Source organism: Lynx canadensis, chromosome D1 (assembly GCF_007474595.2).
Source record: "Lynx canadensis isolate LIC74 chromosome D1, mLynCan4.pri.v2, whole genome shotgun sequence".
Lineage (NCBI taxonomy): Eukaryota > Metazoa > Chordata > Mammalia > Carnivora > Felidae > Lynx > Lynx canadensis.
In genome coordinates this window covers 115201675-115224377 of record NC_044312.2, presented here as the reverse complement: position 1 = coordinate 115224377, position 22703 = coordinate 115201675, and the positions used below count along the sequence as shown (strand labels likewise).

Genomic DNA, 22703 nt, shown 5'->3' with positions numbered 1-22703 from the left:
CAAGTCCGGGGTCCCGCGCGTCCCCCCGGGGCCCCTCCCTACTCCCGACGGCCACGTCTGGCAACTCCCGGAACCCGCGGGCTCCCGAAGGCCTGGCAGCACCTGCTTTGTGCGCTGGGACCCCTGGCCCCTGCCCTGCACGGCTGTGTTCCGGGGTCCTGGTTCCTTTGTTGTGCTGGACGCCTGTTTGTGCTCCAGTGTCGAGCCTTTGAGGATTTTCCCAGTCTTGTTTCTTCCTTCCTGGAGCTCTCAGGAACCCACTGCTGGGTCTCCCCGACCGCCCTGTAGCCCGGCACCCCGTTCTTGTTTCTGTTCTCTCTTTTGGCCCGTCAGCCGTTTGCTTCTGCTGTCGCAGGTTTTGGCTTTGTTGGCGGCCTCTGGATCTCTGCTTCTCACTGTGGCTTCTGGGGATGCCTGGCCATGCTGGGCGGGACACAGGTGAAGGGTGTGGCTGAAGAAGCCCTGGCCGCTGGCCCTGCAGGCTGAGCCCGACAGGGTCCCCTGCTTTTCTATCCAGAGGGCCTGGTCTGCTGCCAGCTCCTTGGGGTGCTCTGGGGGCAGGCGGGGCAGGGGGCGTGGCTTGGGTCCGCGTAGACTCAGGTCTACCTCAGCTGTCACACCAGGCAGGGGGCCTGGAGCTTCTGGGGCCTCAGCTCCACCCCCACCTAGGTGTCCTTGCTCTGGAGGCTGGAAGCCTCTGTGTACTTTGTGCCTCCGGCCACCCTCCTCCCTCCCACCTTCGGCCTCTGGGTGCCTCCTTGGCAGCCCAGCCAGGCTCTAGCACCTGGCGGTGAGCAAACAAGCGGCTGTAGGAGGCCCTCTGGTGACCCGAGTTGGCCCCGGGGAGGGTGTGGCCAGGGTGTGCCAGCCTCAGGTCCGTCTGACCGCTCGGCCTGGAGGGCAGCTGTGTGCACCTTCCTTCCCTCTCTGGTCGGGGTGTCTGCCTGGGGCCGGCCACTGGGTCAGAGACAGACGTGCTCCCGAGTTCGAGGTTTGGGGAACGGCTACGACCCTGAGGTCTCGGCGCGCGGTGTGCACGCACACGAGCCTCGGGGCTCCACGAACATCGCGGTGCGTGGACAGCCCTGCCAGCACCCTGTTCTGTGGCGGATCCTCTTGTGCTGACCTGTGCCCTGCTGTCTGCCCAGGCTGGGGGACTGCGACGTGGCCAACGGCGGCTGCAACAGCCTGGCCTCGCTCCTGGTGGTCAACCGCAGCCTGCGGGAGCTGGACCTCAGCAACAACTGCATGGACGACCGGGGCATCCTTCGGCTGATGGAGAGCCTGGAGCGGCCTGACTGTGCGCTGGAGCAGCTGGTGTGAGTGGGGCGTGGTGGGGGGGAGCCGGAGGGGGGGGGGGAGCTGGGGGATGGCCCGCGAGGCCATGACCCAGCCTCCTCCCTGCGCACGCAGCCTGTACGACATCTACTGGACGCAGCAGACTGAGGACCTCCTTCGGGCCCTGGGAGAACGCAAGCCAGGCCTGCGGATTATCTCCTGAGAGGCCTCCTGCCCCTCCCCCTCCGGACCTCCTGGCTGAGAATGAAGAGAAGGGTTCAAATCGATGGACTTCTGTGGGAAAGTTTCAGACACTTTTATTAAAGCACTTTTTTTGGCAGGAGGAGTGCTTGTCCTTCTTGTGGGGTCTCCACCAGGCACGGTGTCAGCGTCGCAGCTGTTAGGGCTCCCCCGCTGGGTTCGCGCAGCGGCCCATCACCCCACCGGCAGCAGCTCCGGGGCGGCCCATCTGCACACCTGCCCCTGTCCCCCCAGCCCTCTGGGCAGCACCAGCACTGGGCACACGATGCACAGGGCCCACAGGGCCGGGAGCTGGTAAGGACCTGCTTTACTTGTTCTGTTAGCTCTCGAAGACCCTCTGCCCCTCCTCCCAACCTCAGGCCCAGAGCCTTTGAGTTTCTGACTCCACGTTCCTCAAGGAGCCAATCCGGTGACCTCCGGCCCCATTCACACCCCCAGGTTTGCTGGATCAGATGAAGCCTCCCCAGGAAGTGGCTCAGGGCTGCCTGCTTAGACCTGCCCCTTCTCAGCTGTCTCAGGGTATCACTGGATGGTCGTCCTTCACATGTGCCGTCGAGGGGCTAATGGGGGTCCAGTGAGGTGCAGTCAGGGCTTCAGAGTGGCTGGGGGCCCAGGGAGCAGAGGAAGGCACCGTGATGCCTCTGCTGGGCCTGCGCCGTCCGTCTGGGTGCTGAGGGCTCGCTGTGGCCCAGAGGCCGGCGGGCTGTCTGTGCAGAAAGGGGAGGGGACCAGCTGCCCGGAGCAAGCCCAGCCACAACGGTCAGGCTGAGAGAAGCCCCAGGAGCACATGTGCACGGACGCGCGCGCGCGCGCGCGCACACACACACACACACACACACACACACACACACACACACACACACACACCTGGGTCAGGGGCCACCTGCACCCCACAGAGCCCAGCTATGTGCATGGGAGGAAGGGAAAATAAAACCACAAGGGCTGAGGCCTGTCGGAAGGTTCCAGCAGGCCTGGGCTCTGGGCAGTCGTGAGGTGCATCAGTTTGGGGCTGGCACCCCCTCCCTCTCAGGCTCCACAGGCCCTGGGGGGTCTTCCGGCCCAGGCAGGTGTCCATCCATGTCGCCCCCGGCTCTGCCCTGTTCACCCCGGCTCTGCTGCTTCTGCCGTCGAGTCTCCTTGTACCTCAGGGTGATGTCCCTGGGGACAGCGGGGGCCAAGTCACCACCGGCCGGCCCCTGGCAGTCCCCTCACAGGGCGAAACCGCCCCTCACAGGGACGCCCCCACCCAGCTACAGGCAGGGGCCGCGGGACCCAGACACCAGCCGAACACGGCCCCCGAGCTGGTGTCGAGGCCACCGGGAGCACGGCACTCACCGCAAGAAGAAGCGCCAGATGGTCCAGGTGAGCACGAGCACAGAGCCGAGCGTCCAGCACTGGGAGATGTAGAAGGGCAGCGACAGCGTGAGCGTGTGTGGGTCGTACTTCACCACGATGAGCAGCTCTGTGACCGTGATGGCCGCCACCAGCCAGGCCTGCTGGCCCAGCTTCTTGTGGAGCTTCCTGCGGGGGAAGGCACTCGGCTGAGGGCGCTGTGGCCGTGCCCCAGGGGCAGCGACGCCAAGCGTGCCCAGGCCCGCCCCCCGGCTCTCACGGGTCATCCATGAAGTCGTAGATCTCCCGCATGGCCACGCCGCCCACGTTCACAAAGAAGACCAGCCGCAGGAGGACCAGGTAGTGCTCGGGGGCATCCACAGCACGAACTTCAGGTAGAACGTGTTCAGCTCGCCAACAGAAACTGGGGGACAGAGGAGGGTGGGTGGCGAGCCGGGCTGCCCAGCAGGCGCGCACACGAGGACTGGCCAGCCTTACCCCAGGATGATGCCGCACACGGCCAGCCAGCGGCGCAGGCTGGAGGCGGGCTTCCACTCGAAGCGGACCCAGCTGTAGGGCGTGAACTGGAAGGCGATTCTCTTCATCTTGCCCCTGGGAGCACAGGTGCCCGTCAGCCCGGGACCCCTCTGCTCCACCTGGCAGCCATGCCAGGGGCCCGTGATGGGCGGGAGACCCCACTCCCCAGCGCCCTCCCGGGTCACCTAACGGGGGCAGCTCCTGGAGAGCCTCTGAAAAATGCTGGCAGGGGATGAGGAGGACCTGATTAGACAGGCTGGGGTCGGGCTGACATCCCTCCCCCCAGGGACCAGGGCAGCTAGAGAGCCGTACTTGTAGGTCGGAATGTTCCAGAGGCCCTGCCACTTGTACGTCTTCAGAGACAGCCACTCAAGAGTCTTCATGCCGCAGTAGATGCCCAGCCCATTGCAAACGAGCACATCCATGATCCACTGGGGGCGGGAGCCAGGGAGGTGGTGGGCGCCTGTGGTCCCCAGTCCCATCCTGCCCTCGACCCCCCAGGGCAGCTGCTGGCACTTACGTGATCCCACCAGCACTCGCTGAAGTTGGGCAGCTGGTGCTCTAGGCTGTACTCGAGGAACTCGAACATCACACTCACGATCGTGCACATCCACCAGTCACGAATCATCAGGGTCTGCAGGCCGCGGCAGAGCGTCAGCCGCTCCAGGGCGACACCCCTGACCCCCTCAGGAGCGGGGCGAGGCACTGGTTGGAGGCCACGACACCAAGGACAAGTGCGGGTCGGGGCAGGACCCAGGGTGCCCAAGCAGTTGTGCCAACTCTCTGGACAGCTGCCTGGCCCGAGCCATGGCCCCCAGACCCTCGCCCACCACAGTCAACCACTCTGAACGTCAGCCTGTGGCTGGGAAGTGGCTTCAGAGCACAAGGCAGACCTGAAAACCAGGGTGTCCTTCTGACGACGAGGTCACCTTACCTTCAGGTACCAGCCAAGAAAGTGCGCAGGCACAAAGCCGTCCAGCTTGTCCTGTGGGGACAGGACACTGGCCTCGTGCACGGCCCACAGCCGCTGGTCCCTCCTTCTCCATGGGCACCTGGGCCCGGTTCCTGCCTCTCTGAGCTGTGCTGACTGGATCCCAGGGACAAAGCTGGGATCCCGCACGCAGGCGGACAGCACGCCCTGACCACAGAGGAGAGCAGGTCTCCAGGCTGAGACGCAGGAACCTGCCCCACAAGGGGGCTGCACGGACCCTTCGCCAAGTGGGCTAAGCTGAAGGGAGCCCTGGGTCAGGCAGGAGGGACCCCACCCTGTCTGATCTGCAGAACGACCGGGGTTCCAGAAACATGCAGGACAGGTCAGCACCTGGGGAGCTGATTAAACACGTGACTCCTGGCCCCACCCCGAGCACGGAGCTCCTAGGGCCCGCCTGTACCCAGACGTTGTGGAAGGGGTCACTCTCGTTGTCTGCGTCGTAGATGAGGCAGTTTCCCCCGTAGTCCCTCTCCGGCAGTGGGACTCCCAGCTTGGGGTCCACATACTTCAGAAACTGGCGGCCGTCCTGGACAGTCTGCAAGGCCAGCGCCCTGGTCAGTGAGGCCACATGCTGCTGGTGGCGACGGGAGAGCTCGGCTAAAGTCCCGAAAGCGTGCGTGTGGCCTGGGGTGTGTGGATGACGCCTCTGCCGAGTGGGGACAAACACCCTGCAGCGCAGGGACGGGCAGACGTGGTGGGGGTGGGGAGGCCCCGAGTCCAAGGAGATGCGCCACGCTCCCCACGTGGAGGCTGTGTGGGTGGGGACACAGGTGGGGTCACAGGTCACGGGTCTTGCTACTGCCCCTCTCCACAGGCCCTCCCAGAAGAAACACGACATCAGGTCAGCCTTCCCAGACACGGATACCAACAGCAGCAAACCGCCCTTTCTGGCCTTAGCGCTAAGGAGACTTCTGGGGTCGACAGACGGAAGGCTGCCTGCGGCAGACACGGCCTCACCCCTCCCTCGGGCCCCCTCTGGCCACTGGCCCACAGGGAGTGGCCCCGGGAGGCCTGCGGTCGGGACACCATCCCCTCACTCCTGCCCCAAGTACCAGCCAAGGGACGAAGCAGGGCAGAGGATGAGGTCGGGTGACAGACGTCTTCTGGCCTCAGACCCGCATCACATCTGTGCCAGACAGACGCACTGCCCTGTCCTGCAACTCGACCTGTCCCCAGCTTGGGGTCTGTGGAAGTGACCCTCAGACCGTGACATCAGCCACAGGATCGGAGGCTGGGCACTGCTGTATCCAGAGAGCACGAACCCAGACGCTCGGGCACAGCTGTGCCAGGTGCAGGCTGCAGACCCCGAGCAGGACGGCCCCGCGGTGCGAGCACCGCACCACGGGACACTTGGCTGACCCAGAAACGCAAACAAGGCCAGGAGAGGCGGCCACGGTAAGGGTTCCGACAAGCGCGGGTGCCGCCCAGGGTCTGGTGGCAGGAGCTCTCTCCTGGAGGGAGCCACTGGCCAGTCGTGCCGGGAAGCAGTGCAAGCAGACCTAACACGTGCTCGGGTGCACACGGGCCTGTCACCAGCAGCCCCACTCAGGAAACGGCTCCCGCTCGAGGTCAAGGCCGCCCCACCCAGCAGGAGATGGCCCACGACCCCCACGACCCCGACGCCCTCCAAGGGCCCAGGAGGCACAAGCGAGCGCGCCCCCAGGGGGTTCTCACAGGGCAGGACTTGGTGGTGGAGGGAGAGCAGGTCGGCGCTCTGGGGGACACGAGCCACTGTTGTGTCCTAGACATGGGTTTACGCATACAGGTGTCAGTACTCAGAACCATACACCGCGCTAAGAGTGAATCTCACCACGTGGCGATAAACCACGAGAGACAGAACTGACGGGAGCTGTGAGCTTGTGAATAAGAAAGTACTTTGTAAACTGAAGGTCACCGTCTAGGTGCACGTGGGGTTGAGCAGAAGGAAAAGCTTTAGTAAAGAGACACCAGTGCCAGCAAGTGGGGAGCCACGGTTTACTACGGAGAACGTTCCGGCCTCCCTCCCGACCATCCTGCTGCACAAGGTGCACTTGGAGGGAGAAGCCCCGAGGACTAAACCCCAGGACCAGCTAGTGGGGGTGCCGCCCTCCCCAGGGGTGGGACCCTGCTGCTCGGGGGACAGGCAGGCGTCCCACCAGAGCAGACCGTCCCACTGGGCAGGGCCCACACGCGGCTCAGGGCAGAGACCCTGCTGAGATGCGGTGCCCGCAGCCTTCCCAGAGCGGACCCTTCTGGAGGGCCCCCCTCACAGCCTCGCTTCCTGCCAAAGCTCCCGAGGGGCTGGTGGGCAAAGCCTTCTCGGACACCTTTTGCTTACCGGGGCCGCGGCACCGCCCACATTCCCAGATTATCCAAGAAAACCCGCTCACCTGGAAGAGTATGAAGATGAGGAACAGCTCATAGACCACGCTGACGCAGAGCCAGAACCTCCAGTAAGCTACAGAGAGACACAGAACACAAGCGTCAGGGGCGCCAGCCCCGCCACTGGCCGGCAGCACGCCTGCGCGAGGCCTCACTCAGAAGCGAGCTTGGGCTGTGCCCATGCCTCCGGCCAGTGCTCCCAGCTTCCCCGCTCCCCCCTCCTCGGGGGCCAGAAGCGGGGGCAGCCAGCGCCCTTGCGCGTGTGTACCGGTGAGACCTCTGACCTTTACCGCTGAGGAAACCTGCAGTGGGTTTCTGCCGGACGCCTTTTGGCAAGTTAAGAAAACCTATGAATCCCAGCATGCTGTTTTCACCACGAATGCGTAGGAGACTTCGTTCTCCTTCAGCGCTAACGCGGTGAGTTGCACTGACAACAGTCTCCAATGCCAAGCCGGAGGCTAGACCGGCCCTGCTTCTGTCGAACTTTCAGGAGACTCCCATCTCCACCCGCACCGCGGGTCCCCGGAATACACACTTCACAGCTGCTGAGGGAGATCTTCAGTGTTCTCACCACAAAAAAGAAACTAATTCTGCGGGGGTGACGGGGGGCTGTCAATCATTTGGTCTACCTTAAACCCACACGTCGTTCTGGGCCAGTGAAATCTCAATAAAGCAGAGAAAAAAACCACTTGTCCCCCAAATTCCTTTTATCGGCCACCTGGTTTTCATCCCTCGAAAGGGGAGGCTCAGATTTTTACCAGGGGAGGAAAGAGCAGCAGAGGAAGCATCTAAAACCATCGTCTGAGACAAATGACGGGGGAGCACGTGGCTCTTGGCTTCGGCTCAGGTCGCGACCTCAGGGTTCATGAGACCAAGCCCCACAGGGGGCTCTGCGCCGGCAGCCTGGAGTCGGCTTGGGATTCTCTCTCCCTCTGCCCCGCCTCCCACTCACGTGCACACCCTCTCAAAATAAATTAAAAAAACCACAAATGGGGCGCCTGGGTGGCTTGGTCGGTTCAGCGTCCGACTTCGGCTCAGGTCATATCTCACCGTCCGTGAGTTCGAGCCCCGCGTCGGGCTCTGTGCTGACAGCTCAGAGCCTGGAGCCTGTTTCAGATTCTGTGTCTCCCTCTCTCTCTGCCCCTCCCCTGTTCATGCTCTGTCCCTGTCTCAAAAATAAATAAACGTTAAAAAAAATTTTTTTTAAAAACCACAAATGACAACTCTCACCTTCCAACAATCCTGACAATCATGTTTAATACCGGCCTAAACTATGTACTTTCCCGTTGCTTGTGTCTGCTTAAAGAAACACCACCAGCTTAGTTTTAAAAACGATTCTCCCTGAATAAAAACGGTGGTGCTTACAAATGTGGAAGAGACCCTGACCCGCTGGCCTTGGGGATCCCAGCCGCCGGCAGGGGGCGGGAGGGCAGCTGGTAAGGAGGCGCTTGTGTGGGGCTCCGGGGCCCAGCCAGCACCCTCGGGCTTGTGAAACCTCCGCCTGCAGCTCACGCAGGCAGGAAGCACAAAGCACGAAGGACGCTTTGCTCAAGTGCCTCTGGGCGCGGGGTAAACAGTGGACGTGACAAACTAGCCTTGCTGCCGTGGAGTCTGGGAAAAGCCTGGAAAGTTCTCTGGTCAAGGCTGCAGCAGGATCTAAAAGCGACTCAGGGTGCTTCCCCGGAGCGCTCGCCCCACAGCCACGCGAGGGCACCTTCCTCACGGACCCTGTGACACTGAGCTTGTCTGCTCCCCTCCCCGACCGCTGCCCCCCTCCCCCATCAGAGGGCCTCCAGCTGGCCATGCCCCACTGCCCATCCCCCTCCACCTGTAGAACCCCCAGGGCCCGGCCGGGTGCGCCCCTGGTTTCCCCGAGCACCCGCCCCACCTGCACACCCACTTTCTTCCTGCGCATCAAATCCAGCGGCCCCCGCAGCCCTCGCAAAATTCTGTTTACTCCAGCTTCCAGAGGGAGCCGCGCATGAAAACAGAAATCGTGAAGAGAAGGGTGCCTTTTTCACGGGCCGGCTTCAACTGGAACTGTAGCCAATTCAAGTTTCCCAACAAAGCACCTTGTTTCTGGGCCAGAAAACCCTCCCCACCGTCCCCATGGCGTGCTGCCCAGGACTGAGGGGACCACTTCCCATGTGCTCTGACTTGACAAGTTTGAGGCGTCCTGCCCGCCACCAGGGAGCAGGTGCCCCAGAGTGGGCCCCCGCATTCGGTAAATCACAGACCGGCAGGGAAGCCGCTCACACCAAGCGACCAAAGTGAAAGGCAGGCGCAGCAGAGCCCAGCACGCAAGATGGGAGCGGGTGACCGGCACCCCCGACTGGACGGGATGCAGGGCCTCCCAGGAGCCCAGAGGCCAAGCAGCTGCCCACCGCTGTCCGATCCCAGGCTGGGCCCAGCGCCCACAAGCGACCTGCTCCGCCCCCCCTCCGTCCGCTGACTCTCCGGAACTCTTCCCGGCCGATCCAACAGGCACCCGGACTTTTGTCGTGACTTTTGGTGGCTTTTAAAGTGTTCTCTCACTCTGGCTAGTTCAGACCCTTCTGAGGCCCAGAAGACTGAGCAGGTGGGGAGCTGCGGGGCCAGGCCGTGCAGCTGCGTGCACTCACCACTGCCCCTCCGGCAGGCACCAGGCGGTGTCACCCAGTGTCAGCGTCCCAACCAGGCATTGAGGGGGGCAGAGTGGCCGGTGAGACCAGCCAGCGCAGGTTCCCCAGCCAGGTGCCCCCGGGGCCCTAGCTCACAGCCACAGCGCTCACCGACCCCTTCCCCAGGGCAGTCCGGTCACCTCCAGCACGGCCTAAAATAGTCCCGCCCTTTAAGCTGCTGCTTCTCCTCCCAGGACTTTGTGCTACACGAATGATCGGACACAGGCGATGATACGACTGGGAAACAAACCGGAGTGCGTTCAGATGACCACCAAACGAGCAGCCATTAAATATCTAGTTGCCAGGTAAAAAATGAGTAAGGGGGTGTTTGTGTTTCCCTGAAGTGAAGAAGTCTGATATAAAACCACACAGAGTGGGATCCCATGTTTAAATGCTACGTGTGTACATGCATGTGCAGAGACACGCTAAACCTTAACAGTGGCTTCTTCCTGTGAGTGGCTTTTGTTTCTATTTTAAAATACTTTTTGTACTTTCCAAGTATTCTACAATGAATACACACCCCTATTAAAACAGAAAAGAAACAAAGGTTCTAAGATTACAAAGGTTACTAAGTCGTAACATTTCAGGAAACCAACCATGCCTTGCCCTTAGAGGCGGCCCCTCAATGAGGCTGGAGCCCTAGACACACTGGGGCTGGGGCAGGGCAGGGGCAGGACCAGAGGTGGGGGGGCAGGGGGCAGGACCAGAGGTGGGGGGGCAGGGGGCAGGACCAGAGGTGGGGGGGCAGGGGGCAGGACCAGAGGTGGGGGGGGGGCAGGGGCAGGACCAGAGGTGGGGGGGCAGGGGCAGGACCAGAGGTAGGGGGGCAGGGGCAGGACCAGAGGTGGGGGGGCAGGGGGCAGGACTAGGGGGCAGCTCCAGCATTGCTCTGTAGCTCTGAGGCCAGGGGGGTTGTTGGAACTCCCTCAACTTGGGGGTTGGGGGTTAGAGACAGGAGAACTCACTGCAGATGGCACCCAGTGAGCAGGCCAATGGCAGGGCCACCAGCTGAAGCCCATGCCGACCCCGCTGGCCAGTCCTGGGGCACCAAGGTCTGCAGAAGCAGACCCCTGAGACACAGTGGGTGGAAGGCACACGGGGCGGGCGGGGGGGGGGGGAGGACAGCTGCGGGACAAGGTGAGGAGCAGAGAGACGGGAGAAGGGGCTGCAGGAAACCCAGCCCTCGCCCTCAGCTGTGACAGGGCGCCCTGGCTGGCGGGAGGGGCTGGGAAGAGGAGGACAGGACATTCACACCCGGCAGCACAGACACGGAGCGACTGCTCGGGACAGAACCGTCACATGGGCACACACGGAAAGAGAAAGGGCGAGTTACCTGGATGAGGTCTGGAAAATGGCCCGTCTTTAGCTTGTGTGACTCCAAAACATAAGAAAACCAAAATACTGGCCACAATACCTCTGCAAACAAAGAACAAACAGCCCCTCAGTGTGTGTCTCCCAGGCGGGAGGTTGGGGGTAGGAGGGACCCCAGGATGCCCTCTGCAGTGACAGCCCCTGTCCCCAGGGAGGGAGGAGGCCGGGCCTCGCGGGGGCGGGGGGGTGGGGGCGCCCAGGCCAACCGCCAGAGGCAGACCCGCCCTCGGGACGAGACCCTTGGTGGAGGCTGTGCGTCGTTTAGGTTGCAAAGCGGTGCCCACTAGTGTGTGTGCTTCCCATTGAAAGAGCCCCTGAAATCCCACATGTGACCATCCAGGGCACCGAGGGCCCGCCGAAGACAGAAGGATGCTAGGGTCGAAAGGCTCTCTGCCCCCGCAAGGCAAGGGCAGCACCCCCCACGCAATCCCCACAGGGCTAATTCACAACAGGACCAAGCGGACGTGCTGCACCCACAAGTGCACAGACACACAGAGACGTGCCTGCACGGGGGGGGGGGGGGGGGGGGACAGGAGCAAGGAGGACACGCAGACAGCGGTGCTCACGCTCCGTTCACACGGCCACCGCCCGCCCAGCGCCGGGTCTGAGGGGGGCAGTCCCGTGGCAGGGACGCACATTGCTGTTTGCAGCTGGGCTGCTGCCCTCCAACACGCACGACGCGACACCACACGGGAGGCCGGAGGCGTCGGCCTGGAAGCACCTGGGCCCCCCCCCCCCCACCTGCTGAGAGCGCCCAGGGCCCAGGGCAGGCACCGGTGAGGCCGGGCCCCCCAGGACACCGCCTGCCAGCCCCTCCGCTCCTGCCCGCCCCTCTGTGGCCAGGGTGTGTTCCGATCCCACCAGGCAACATGCTGCTGCGGGTGTGCAGAGCGGGTCCTGTCCCGAGTAGGACAGGCTCCCTGCTCCTGCCGGCCCCCGGACCGCAGTAAGCGTGGAGGGACCGATGGACACTGGCCACTGCGCTCAGCAGGGCGGGACCCACCTCCCCATCACGGGGGCTGGCACAGAGGGCCCGTGAGGTGCCCACTGCTCAGGGCAGGGTGTGGGGAGGCGGGAAGTCCGCAAGGGGCTGCCTGGAGGGGCACACGGACCCCCACTAGGCAGCGCTCCCAGTGTGACACCCTCCACCCCCAGGAGAGGCCCCTCCTGGCACGACCGAGAGATAGCTTTGGAGCCACGGGTGACCCCCAGAGAAGTCACCACCAGAACAGAACGAGGGAGGTGAAGTCTCAGGGCGCCTGTGCCCCACCTGCCCTCACCAGGTCAGAGTCTCGATTCCAACCTCGGTTGTACATCTTGAGGCAGTGTTTAGGGTCACTTGGCAAGATCTGTGAGTCAGGTGAAGGATGTACAGTATCCCCCCCACTCCCTGCACCCAGGTCTGCGTTAACACCCGACGTGAGGATGGGGCGTCCGTCACAATTTACGAATCCACACCGGTACATTAACCACAGTCCACTGTTTTCAGACTTTCTCACTTTTCATCCAAAGTCCCTTTCCTGGCCCAGGACCCCACCAGGACCCCCACGACATTCGGGGTCAAAACCCCCCTGGGCTGTGACAGTGCCTCAGGCGTTGTTTTGGATGGCCTGCAGTTTGGAGACCGGTCAGGTGCTCTGGAGGACGACCCTTAGCGAATGCCATCTGCCGCTTTCTGTGATTTCGATCTTGTTTTTGGGAATAAGATCACATCACACCGACATGATCTCTGACGTCCCCTGGCTGGGACACACCTGTCAGGTGCCCTCCCTGCTCTGCTCTTGAGGGGAGGGGTCCCTCTACACAGCCTGCACGCAAGGGCTGGGGAGCACTATGTTTATCTGGAATTTATCTACACAGGCTACTTGTCTCCTCCCTCACTTACTTTATCATTTATATTGGCACAGACTCACGAATATGCATTTTATACTTTGGATTATGATGTGGTAATAATTTATAGATTTTTTTTTTTTTTTTTTGCTCAAATTGTATCCATTTACCTACTTTGACCATTGGGAGCCCTTTCAATGGTCTCCTGTATCAGAGCTTTAAGATAACCCCATCTGTGGGGCGTTGTGCTTTTTTCTGAGCACTTTCTTTCCGGTGCTAGACGACCCTCCCAGACCTTCCTGGCATCTCCTGCCCCAGGCCTGGGTTCAGCCATTTCTCTGGGAGCCCCGGCTCCTTCCCTGGAGGATGGTCTTGGGAGCCACGTTCTGGGGAGTGACGTGCTCCTTGCCACTGGGGCATTATAGCTTCTGGGCCTCTCGGCCGATAGTCAGAGCTGTGTGTACAAACCGTGCAAACACACAAACGAGAAATGTTTCTCTGCGCAACCAGCTGTACCTACGTTAAGCTAAACACGAGTTCTTACTACGTCTCCGACCACCACCCGTTACCCCAGGGCCCATCCTCCCCCCGATCCCCTGTAACCTCCCACTCAGCGGTGAGACCGCACGGGGCTCCCACCGGCCGCCGGCCTCGTACTCAGTTGTTCACTCCAGGACGCGGGCCGCAGGATCAGAACTGGTCACCTGACCCCGCCGGGAACAACTTCGTCAACTAGAGCCCGGCGTTCGCGGGCGGGTGCCCTGCCTTGAGTCTTACGGACTCCCGCCCCTTCAGTGAGGGGGTTTCACGCGTTTGTGACACCCCGAGAGTCTGGCCACCGTCTGCATCCCTTCCTGGGTCCCCGACGTCCGAAATTATCTTTCCTTCACTTGTGAACATTAGGTTTACCCTGTGTTGTTGAGTCCTGTGTACACTGACCAACGCACAGCCACAGGTCCACCATCATAGTTATCGTACAGAACACTCTCCACACTCCCCAGCACTCTACCACTGGCTCCCCCACCGCCCTAGAAACCAGTGACCTTACCACCACTGCACCTTTACCAGAGTCACACGGTTGCAGCGTGCGTGGCCTTTCCACATAGCTTCTTTCACTTAGTAAGACGCGTCTGAGTTTCACCTACGTCTTTGCAGTGTTAAAAAGGAGACAGCAGGGCCAAAACAAAGTCACTTGGGCTGAGCCCCATGTCAGCAACCAGGAGCCAGGGACACGGCGCAGGGACAGGGCGCAGGGGCAGAGCCCCCACCCTCTGGCTGTGGCCTGGGAGACAAACTGGGGGCTCTGAAGCGCGTGCGCTCGTGGGCGGCCGGACACACCGCTGAGAGAGCACCCGGCATCCTCACGGGCTACTGATGCCTGAGAGCAAAGAACGGTGCTCAGGACGCACTTCTGGGCCGGCGCTAACACCCCTACTTTACAAGCCTGGCCCCGCCAACCAAATCTGACCTCCGGTCCTCCGGCGCTGCCCTCTGCCTCTGTCCCTGCCCTGGTACCCGTCACACCAGGGCAAGTGGGTCAGAGTTGCAACAGGGGCTTCCTGAGCCTGGGGGAGTCCATCCAGTGCAGAAACCTCACGGGAATCTGCTCTAAAACCAGCCAATCTTCCTCACACACTTCTGAGAGTGGCCTCAGAATCCGTGGGATTCCAGCAAGGGACAAAACCGGCCAGCGAGTCTGGAAATGATACGGCAAAGGCAGTCTACCCGCTTCCCGACCCGCACAACAGCATCAAGCCCGAGAAGCCCACTTAAAATTTTCCAAAAGCAGCAGTATCAGAGCTCAGCACGGCTCTGCACACACAAACCTGTACACTCTCAGATGCCCAAACTCACGGGCTCTGTGGTCCAGTGATTTATAATAAGAAACACTTGGCCTCCACCCCGCCCCGCCCCTGGCACAGAGCCCCTAAAACCGCAGGGATTTCTGAAGGGCTAAAGGTTTCTTGTGTTATGTCACTGAGGCGAGTCTCGGACCCTCACCTGAGGGTGAGGACTGGCCGCCAGGAGAACCAGCCGCGGGACTGGAGGGCTGGAACTCTCTGTCCCAGCCCCTGACCTCCGGGGATGGGAGAGGCGCTGAAGGCTGAGTCAAATCACCAAAGGTGATGGGACAGTCACTCATCCCCCACAAGACCCAGGGCACCAAGTTTTGAGAACTTCTGGGTTGGTGAACAGGTGGAGGTCGGGGGAGAGTGGCGTGCCTGGAGGGGGCACGGACGCCCCAAGCCCTCAGACCTTGCCCCGGGCAACCTCTCACCCCTGGCTGTCCCTCACTTACTTCCTTTTTAATCAACCGGTGATCTAGCAACACGCTTCCCCGAGTTCCGTGAGCCGCTCTAGCAAATTAATAGTACCAAGAAGGGGGTCACAGAAACCTCTGATTTGCAGCCATTTGGTCAGAAGCACTGGTGACAACTGGGGCATGTGGCTGGCACCTGCAGGGGTGATGGGGGGTGGTCTTGCAGGACCGAGCTGAAGCAGGGTCCAGGGCGCTGCTGGCGGGATGTGCAGGGAGACCATCCCTCCCGCCAGAACTAGTGACCAGGACCCCTCTTGGGCTCCACCCCTGGAGGCGCTGAGGCACATTCTGGTCCGTAACTCGTGCGAATCCCTCACTGGCTGCAGGTCCACGAGGGGCAGCACCCTCAGGAGCCCTGAGACAGGTGGAGGAGGGGTAGACACAGCACAGAGCTCCAGGAGGCAGCCCGGGAGGGACGCTTCGGGCACACGCAGCGGGGACACCGGGAGCCCGGCCAGCCCGCGAGTGGATACCGGCCCCGCGAGCCACAGGCCGGCCCGCGGAGAGCAGGGACCCCCCCCACCCAAGCACGCCAGGTGCCTGCACCCGCCAGGCCGGGGGCCGCGTTACCTCTTGGTGTTATAGGCCGTGTCCCGAGGCGTCTCCTCCAGCAGAGTCACGTAGCCGAGCACACAGGTGAGGATGAAGAGCACCGTCAGGGTGTGGGCGCGCCTGAAACCCAAACACACGGCTGGCGTCAGAGCCCGGAGCGCTCCCGCACCTGGGACGCGCGGGCCCGGCCGCAGCTCGGAAACCCCGGCTGGGAGCCGGCGGCCGGGCGGGAAGAGCGGTGGCGCGGTGGGCGCCGCGGGCTGTGGCTCAGAGGAGGCGGCGGCCCTGCTGGGTCCGGGGTGGAGGCAGCGGGCAGCAGGGAAACGCGGCGGTTTCCACTGAGCACGATACGACCAGCCTCACAATTCGTGAAGCGACCACATCCGAGAGCTCCGAAAGGACAGCCCAGGAACACGGAGAAAGGGACCCCAGGGCCCAAAGCGAGACGGTGCGTGTCCGCCGCGGAGAGACACGGGCTCCGGCCCCGTCCGTGAGCCAGCGGACGGCCTCCCCGGGAAACAGGGCCCGCACCGGGCAGGCACCCGGACTGCGGGGCGAGCGGCCGATGCCGAGACTCCAGGCACCACCCTGGCTCTCCGCATCTAACACCTGCGAGTGCTTGGAGAGGACGCGACCCCTCCACGCCTCGTGTCCTGATCTCGGAGTGAAGATGCTTCCGCATCCAGCACAAACGTCTTTCAGGAACGAACTGAACACTCTCTGGGCAGGAAAGAGGAGACAGTAAGGAGAGAAGCAGGGCTGCTCCAAGAGCGCTGCCGGAGGAAGAGAGAAACCAGGCTGCCGCGAACGGAAAAAGGGCAAGAGAAACGACGAAACAGACTGTTCTCCGCCCCAGCTCTTCGAAACGTGTCCGCCCACGGCAAGCGGCCACTGTACCGCCGTGACGGGGTCGCCGTGGCCGAAGGAGACGCTGCACGGATCAACATGGACTCCATGTGGCAGATGTGGTCTCCCGGACGCGGAGACCGGGAAGCGGAGAAGGCTCACTGCATCCCTGCGGCAACAGCGGAGACGTAACCCAAACCGACACGTCGGCGGGGGGGGGGGGGGGGGGGGGGGGGGGGGCGCGCACATAACCCACCCGAGGCGCGGAGGGGACGGGGACGGAAGCAGAGACCGGAAACCGGCAGACCCCACTGCAGACTCATCACTAACTGACCGGACATCCCTAAAACACCTGGATGATGGAGACTGTGCCACACACAATACCGCTCAGCTGTGGGGGCCTCAGGCACGCCGGGAGGCCCGTCTCCGGGACGCACGCACCACACGACCCCACTTACGTGGCCTTCTCCAAGGCCAAGCTATGATGACAGAGACCGGGCCAGAGGCCGGAGTGAGGTCCTGTTCTGTGCCTGGCCCGTGACGGCGGTCCCAGGAAGCTACGCGCACCAAAGCTACAAACAGATTCACTGTACAGCGACTTACAACAAAACGTTACGGATCGACCGTTGTTGGTGCAAGGTCAGGATCCCGGGAAGCACGCCGGGAGAGCCGGAGTGGTCTACAGGGCACGGGGCAGAACGCCCGTCCCGTGTACCTTCGAGAAGACACCACCCAGAGACCAGCACAGGTAAGGAGCACAGAGCAAGAACCCGCTGGGCCCAATTCCTGTCCCAGGAGTTCTCAACGGGTTTCTCCAAAGGGTGCGTGTTTCCGAAGTGGCAAGTTGTTTCCCCACCAGTGACAGGTCAGTCCAAGGGGGCTCCAGGCCTCCAGAACTGGGAGAAGTGCCCACAGCAGGCAGACCAACAGTGTGCGGGGTTCATGGGAGCACCTGCTGGGAGCCATCTGCCTAGGAAAGGGACGGGACTGTCCCAGGGGCCTGGCCATGGGCCTGCGCGGCCACCTGGCCCAGAGGGTTCCCAGCAAGGCAAGTGTCTATGAGAAAAGGGATGGGAAGGAGCCCCAGCCTCAGGGAGGAAGGAGAGTAAACTAGATTAACAGCCCACAAACTGGCATCAGACTTGCAGAAGGAAAAACAAGCTAGTCGGTTTGAGGAGAGACGACCACATGGTCTGGAAGAGACCCGAGGGGCAAAGGGAACACCTCGTTGATGCGCTGTGGCCCAGGACCCGTCCACGCGGCTTCAGGGACATCAGGACGCCAAGGTGCTGTGCAGGGGCCCGCTGGGCACCCCCCACCCCTCCACACGCAGGCACCGGGTCCTGCCAGGATCTAAGAAACACACAGCACGAGAGGCACCCTGCAGGTGCCCCACCGAAACCGCATCTCTGGAGCACAGAAGCTTTTGTCCCAGGACTTAAAAAATGACTTCAACCCTCTGGCTTCTTTCGTATTAATTTCCACAAACACGATAATCTTCCTATCGTTTCTCTGGGCTAAGACACATTCCCTGAGGAGCCCCAGACAGCTCCAGTCACAGATCTTTCCATCCTCCGAAAAAACACAAGGATTATCTGAAAATGAAAAACCACTTTTTGTCCTTTGAAATAAATGTTCCCACTGTCACTCGGTCAGTCACCCCCGGCCCTGTGGAAACAGGAATAAGGAATAAGTAGGCCTCCCTCTGTCCCATCCGAGGCAGGAAGGAGCACAAAGTCCAGGACCCAGAGGTAGAGCACAGGGCACCAAAGTCTCACAGAACAGACTTCAGAACTGCTAAGGTCAAGTGCTACTAGAAAGTAAAATTTTTATTACTAAATTATGATGAAATGCATCTCTACGAAGGCTCCCTCCTTCTGTACAGCAAGGGGACCTGAGCAGATGCTTTTCCAAAGACACAATGGCCAACAGACACGTGGAGAGGTGCTCGACGGCACTCATTATCGGGGAAATGCAAATCAAAACCAGTGAGCTGTCACCTGACACCTGTCGGAATGACTAGCGTCAAAAAGACAAACCACCAGTGTCGGAGAGGATGAGGAGGAGGGGACCCCATGCGCTGCCGGTGGTGCGAACTGGTGCAGCCTCTGCCAACAGCATGGAGGTTCCTCGAGGAACGAGAATAAAGTTACCATAAGACTCAGTCATCCCACCACAGGGGACTGGAGGGAACAAGACGCCAAGTTGGAAAGACACACGCTCCCCTAGGGAACTGCTGCCTTACTCAAACAGCCCAAGTGCCCACCGACTGGACGGTAAGGAATGTTACCCAGCCACACCCAGGAATGAAATCTTGCCATCGGCAACACAGGTGGCCCTCGAGGGCATCGTGCTGAGATCAGTCGGGGAAAGACAAACACCTCGTGATCTCTCCTACGTGTGGAATCTAGACACAAAACCCAAACTCACAGATAGATACAGAGGCACTCTGGATGAAGGCAGAAACGTAGGTGCAGACTACCTGCTATCAGGAAGACGAAGTGGGGTTTGCATGGTCAGGACTCGATCCCTGACACAGCAGTCACTACAGGCAGCCGACAGTGGTAAAGGGAAATGCCAGGTCGGCGGCCAGGAGACAGAATGCCGAGAATTCTTTCAGACCACCGCTCAATCCACGGCTTGTGCTTTCCTCCCATTTTTCCCTGTGAAGTCTACGTTTCCTGCTCTGACAGTTTTCCCTGGAGAGGCAATGGGGCACAGTGGGAAAATACGGATTTTGGTCATCAGCTTTGCCACTCAGTAGACTTGCGGTCTTAAGCAGCTTTCTTCGTCTTTCAGAGCACCATTTCCACGTGTGGAACACTCGGGGAGACCTCCTGTCCCTCCCAGACGCCCCCTGTCCCACCTCCCTGGTGCTGGGAAGACCAGCACATCCTCTGGGTTAGTGGCTAATAGAGAACTCAGGGAGCTCTGAGCGGCCGTAAATCCCGTGACTCTCCAGTCACTCAGCAAGGGCGAGGGCGTGAGGACAGCTGGCTCCCTGCCACGATGAGTGGAAAATACCCAGCTGTCAGTCCCTCTCTCGAGATGACCACGCTCATTATGCCAAGTGGGCAGGAAGGCAGGCCCGCCAAACCAATTAGAGAAAACATGAAGGTGTGGCTGGCACACTGAGAGCACAAGGCAGCCTCGGCCAGGAAAGGCCAAGACCAGAGGGCCTGCCCCAGGTGTGCCGGAAGTGCCTGCGGCCATGACGCTGACCCTCCCCGGCTGCTGATCAACATGACCAAAGAGGAATCCGCTGCAGAGTCAAGCTTTCCAGATCCGGGCAGAGCTGGCAAACCCCGACCCCACGATGACTGAGAAAGGCGTTTTCCAGAACCTGGGGCACCGAGATCACCCCTGCACACTCTTGCTGCTACTATCGGACGCTGTGGACAAGAGTCCTGGGGTCGCCGAGAGTGCTCACCCGAAGCCCAGTGTTACAACACACAAGCACACAGCAAGCACTTCCACAACGTCACAACCGTCCCTCCCCTCCCTGCTTTAGGAGTTGGTTAGGAAGTGTGCCAATCCGGTGGCAATTCACCCACCTTCCATCCACAGGTGGCAGCGTTCAGTAGCACCTCTCCAGGACATCAAGTCTCCAAGTGGCTCCCAGATAATCTTTAGAAAACGAGGGCTAACACATCTTTGTGCCGTTCCTCTGAGTCTGCGGTCCTGCTTCCCCCTGGATGTTCTGCACCACAGGACCACCCCAACCAGTAGAAGACTTGGTGTCCTTGCCACCACAGACCCCGGCAGTCCTCACGCCCGCCCCCTTGGGCCTTGTTTCCGGGAGGCCAGCCTCAAGCTCCAAGGCGCAGGCAAACCCTGAACCGAATTACACAGCCCCTGGCCAACAAGGGATAACAAAGACATTCCACAGTCCTCCTACGTGGCCGTGCACAGCACCGTCACTGGGCATCTTTGGGGAAAACCCTAAAAGTAAGGTTTAGAATCCTGCAAAAGTTCCTTTGAGTAATTCTGGAACAAAAAAAAATCATTTCCACAAATACTAACTTTTAGTCTTTACAGGAGGTTTTGTACCATTCATTACTAAAACTCTCTCAAACACAAAATAAAAGTTTTCAAAACCGTAACACATCAAGTCAGTGAGGAGACACTAAAAAGGTGGCGAGTGGCTAAGCTCTACAGGTAAGAATGAGTAATTCTCACCAAGCAGGCATCTGGTTACCTGCCAGGAGAAATGAGAAGTTCCTTCCCCTATACAGGTGAGGGGGGGCCTGGGACGCAGCAAGGGCCTGCACGGACCACAGAGCACAGCACCCCTCACACCCGCAGTGGGGAGGCAGGAGCCATCCACCCAGGAGATCCACGAGGCAGGCCCCTGAAGCTAGCCAGCCCTGTCACACTTCCTCCTGGAAAGCCTTCCAGGCCCCCAGCAGCCCTCCTCATAGGTAAACTCGGCTACAGCAGGCACCTGTGTGTCCAGTACCCGACTGACCAAGCACCTTTGCGCACAGGACCCGAGGGCTGTCGTCGGCGTCTGCCTTTCACTGCACGAGGTGAGGCGTGTGCTCCCCGGTTCCTGCTGGTGCATCCCCTTCAGCCAGTATATCTCGTGATTCTGAGGCCCCAGGCTTACGCCAAAGTCTCAGCTTCCTGTTTGGTTCTCTGCTGCAGTCCCTAGAACAGCAACGGGCACCCAGTTGGGGCCCCCAAATGTGTGCACGAGCAGGAAACAAGGACAGCCGCCGTGTCCTAGGATGAAGCCCTCCCTCCTGCAGCCCGAAGGGGCGTGCTCACAGACACAGCTGGTGGAGAGACCTGGCCTGCAGGCCGCAGGCCCAGCAGGTCCAAGAGTGCTCCGGTCTCTAGCTCAGGGGCCACAACGCCCTGGATGAGGCATGCCATCCCTGTCTCGCTCCCACGGGCTCCGAGGCCACCTGAATGCACCGTGTCCCCAAAGCAAGGCTGAAAGCCAACCCTGCACGGCAGCTGCCAGCACCCACAGGGAAGACACCAACTTCGTCCAGATGCAGGGCTGCAGCCCTATCACCACCCACCACCACCCTGTACCTCTCGTGAATCCGATAAAAACCACGACACCCATTCGGCCCCACGCGCGCCTCCTCTTCGGTTTCTGCCCCTGCGGCGGCACCCTCCCCTGAAACGTCCAATTGCTCCCGTCAGGCTCTCCGCATTCCCCGACCAGACCTTCCGTGACAATCCCACAGTTCGGTTCTCTGAAAAGCTGCCTCCACGTGGCATTCCCTTTGCAGCCGGAGGCCACATCTACCTCCCTCTGTCCCCCAGGGACTACCGCAGGCCTCAAATGCAGGCACTGTATTCTTGACAGGAACTCAGCACCCAGCAAAGAAAACCAAACCCCAGCCCTCAAGAAGCATGCTGTCTAGTACACGGGGTTTCTCTCTCTTACAGAGCAGCAAGGAGGCTGGGGAAGGTGAAGGGCTAGTCCAAGGTCACAGAGCCATGTGGCGTAGGAGCCACGCCTGGGACCTCACATACAGAAGTGCCCAATTCAGCATAAAGCAAGAGCGTGAACTCTTCCAACACAGGCTCCGGGCGGGGGGAGCGGTCAGGAATGCTCCCGGGGGCCTCTCCCTCCCCAACACCCGTTGAGGCAGACTGCGGGCAGCCTGACGCCGCGGCCTGGCTTGCAGACAGCGGTACGGGGGTCGAAGACAGGCTCCGCGAGAAGCCCCTGAAAAGAGACAGAACCCTCATCTGACAAACAGCCGCTCAACTCCTGGCACGTGGGAAGGTGCTCGCGCTAACGTTACTGCTACGCGCCGGGGGGAGAAGCCGATTCCGCACGACGCAGGCGCTGCGAAGAAACAAGATGACAGCGGGCACAGGTGAATTTGGGACAGGAAAAGCCTCTCCGACAGGACTCTGGAGCCTACTCCTCCCGGCATATGGGGCAGGGGTCACAGGTGCCGGGCGGGACCGCCGCGAGGGACCAGCCGCGGCCAGGCGGGTCTCGCAGGCGCCCCTCCACCCCAGCACGACGTGCCCGTCACCCTCGCGCCCCCCGGGGCCCCCCCGCCGACCGCCGCCCCTCACCAGAAAAAGGTGTTGGTGCCGTCGTCGTAGACCTCGGACTCCGTGCTGCGGCGGCCCGCGCCCGGCCCGCTCGCTCGGCCAGCGGTCGCGCCGTCGGGCGGCTCCTCCAGCGAGGCCTTGCCCGCCGGCACAGGGGACCCCTGCCGCGGTCCCCCCGCGCCTCTGCGCTCACCCCTCCGCATGGCGCCAGCCCAGCCGCTCCGCCCCGCGCCTTGACCCCACGCACAGCGGGTCACCGCGAGGGCGCGCTGCGCACGGCGCTAGGAGCGCCGGGAAGGGGTCGCGGCGCTCCCACGGCGGGGTCTTGGGAGAG

The 22703-nt window shown here is 61.4% G+C and overlaps 2 protein-coding genes across 2 annotated transcripts in view; one reads left to right on the top strand and one right to left on the bottom strand.

The window, feature by feature from the left end:
- Window positions 1–1618, top strand: part of RNH1 (ribonuclease/angiogenin inhibitor 1) — a 7161-nt gene extending 5543 nt beyond the window's left edge. Inside the window, 2 exon segments of the mRNA XM_030331053.1 lie at window positions 1149–1319; window positions 1414–1618. Of these exon segments, the coding sequence (XP_030186913.1) occupies window positions 1149–1319; window positions 1414–1501 (259 nt within the window). The 3' untranslated portion in view covers window positions 1502–1618.
- Window positions 1579–22703, bottom strand: PTDSS2 (phosphatidylserine synthase 2). Its single transcript, XM_030331054.1, has 12 exons — window positions 22391–22703; window positions 15512–15613; window positions 10754–10836; window positions 6769–6836; window positions 4800–4934; window positions 4343–4393; window positions 3929–4042; window positions 3721–3839; window positions 3370–3483; window positions 3152–3295; window positions 2875–3060; window positions 1579–2697 (listed from the first exon to the last, which is right to left on the bottom strand). Exons 1-12 carry the CDS (start codon window positions 22570–22572, stop codon window positions 2538–2540), a joined length of 1458 nt encoding a protein of 485 aa, XP_030186914.1. The 5' UTR covers window positions 22573–22703; the 3' UTR covers window positions 1579–2537.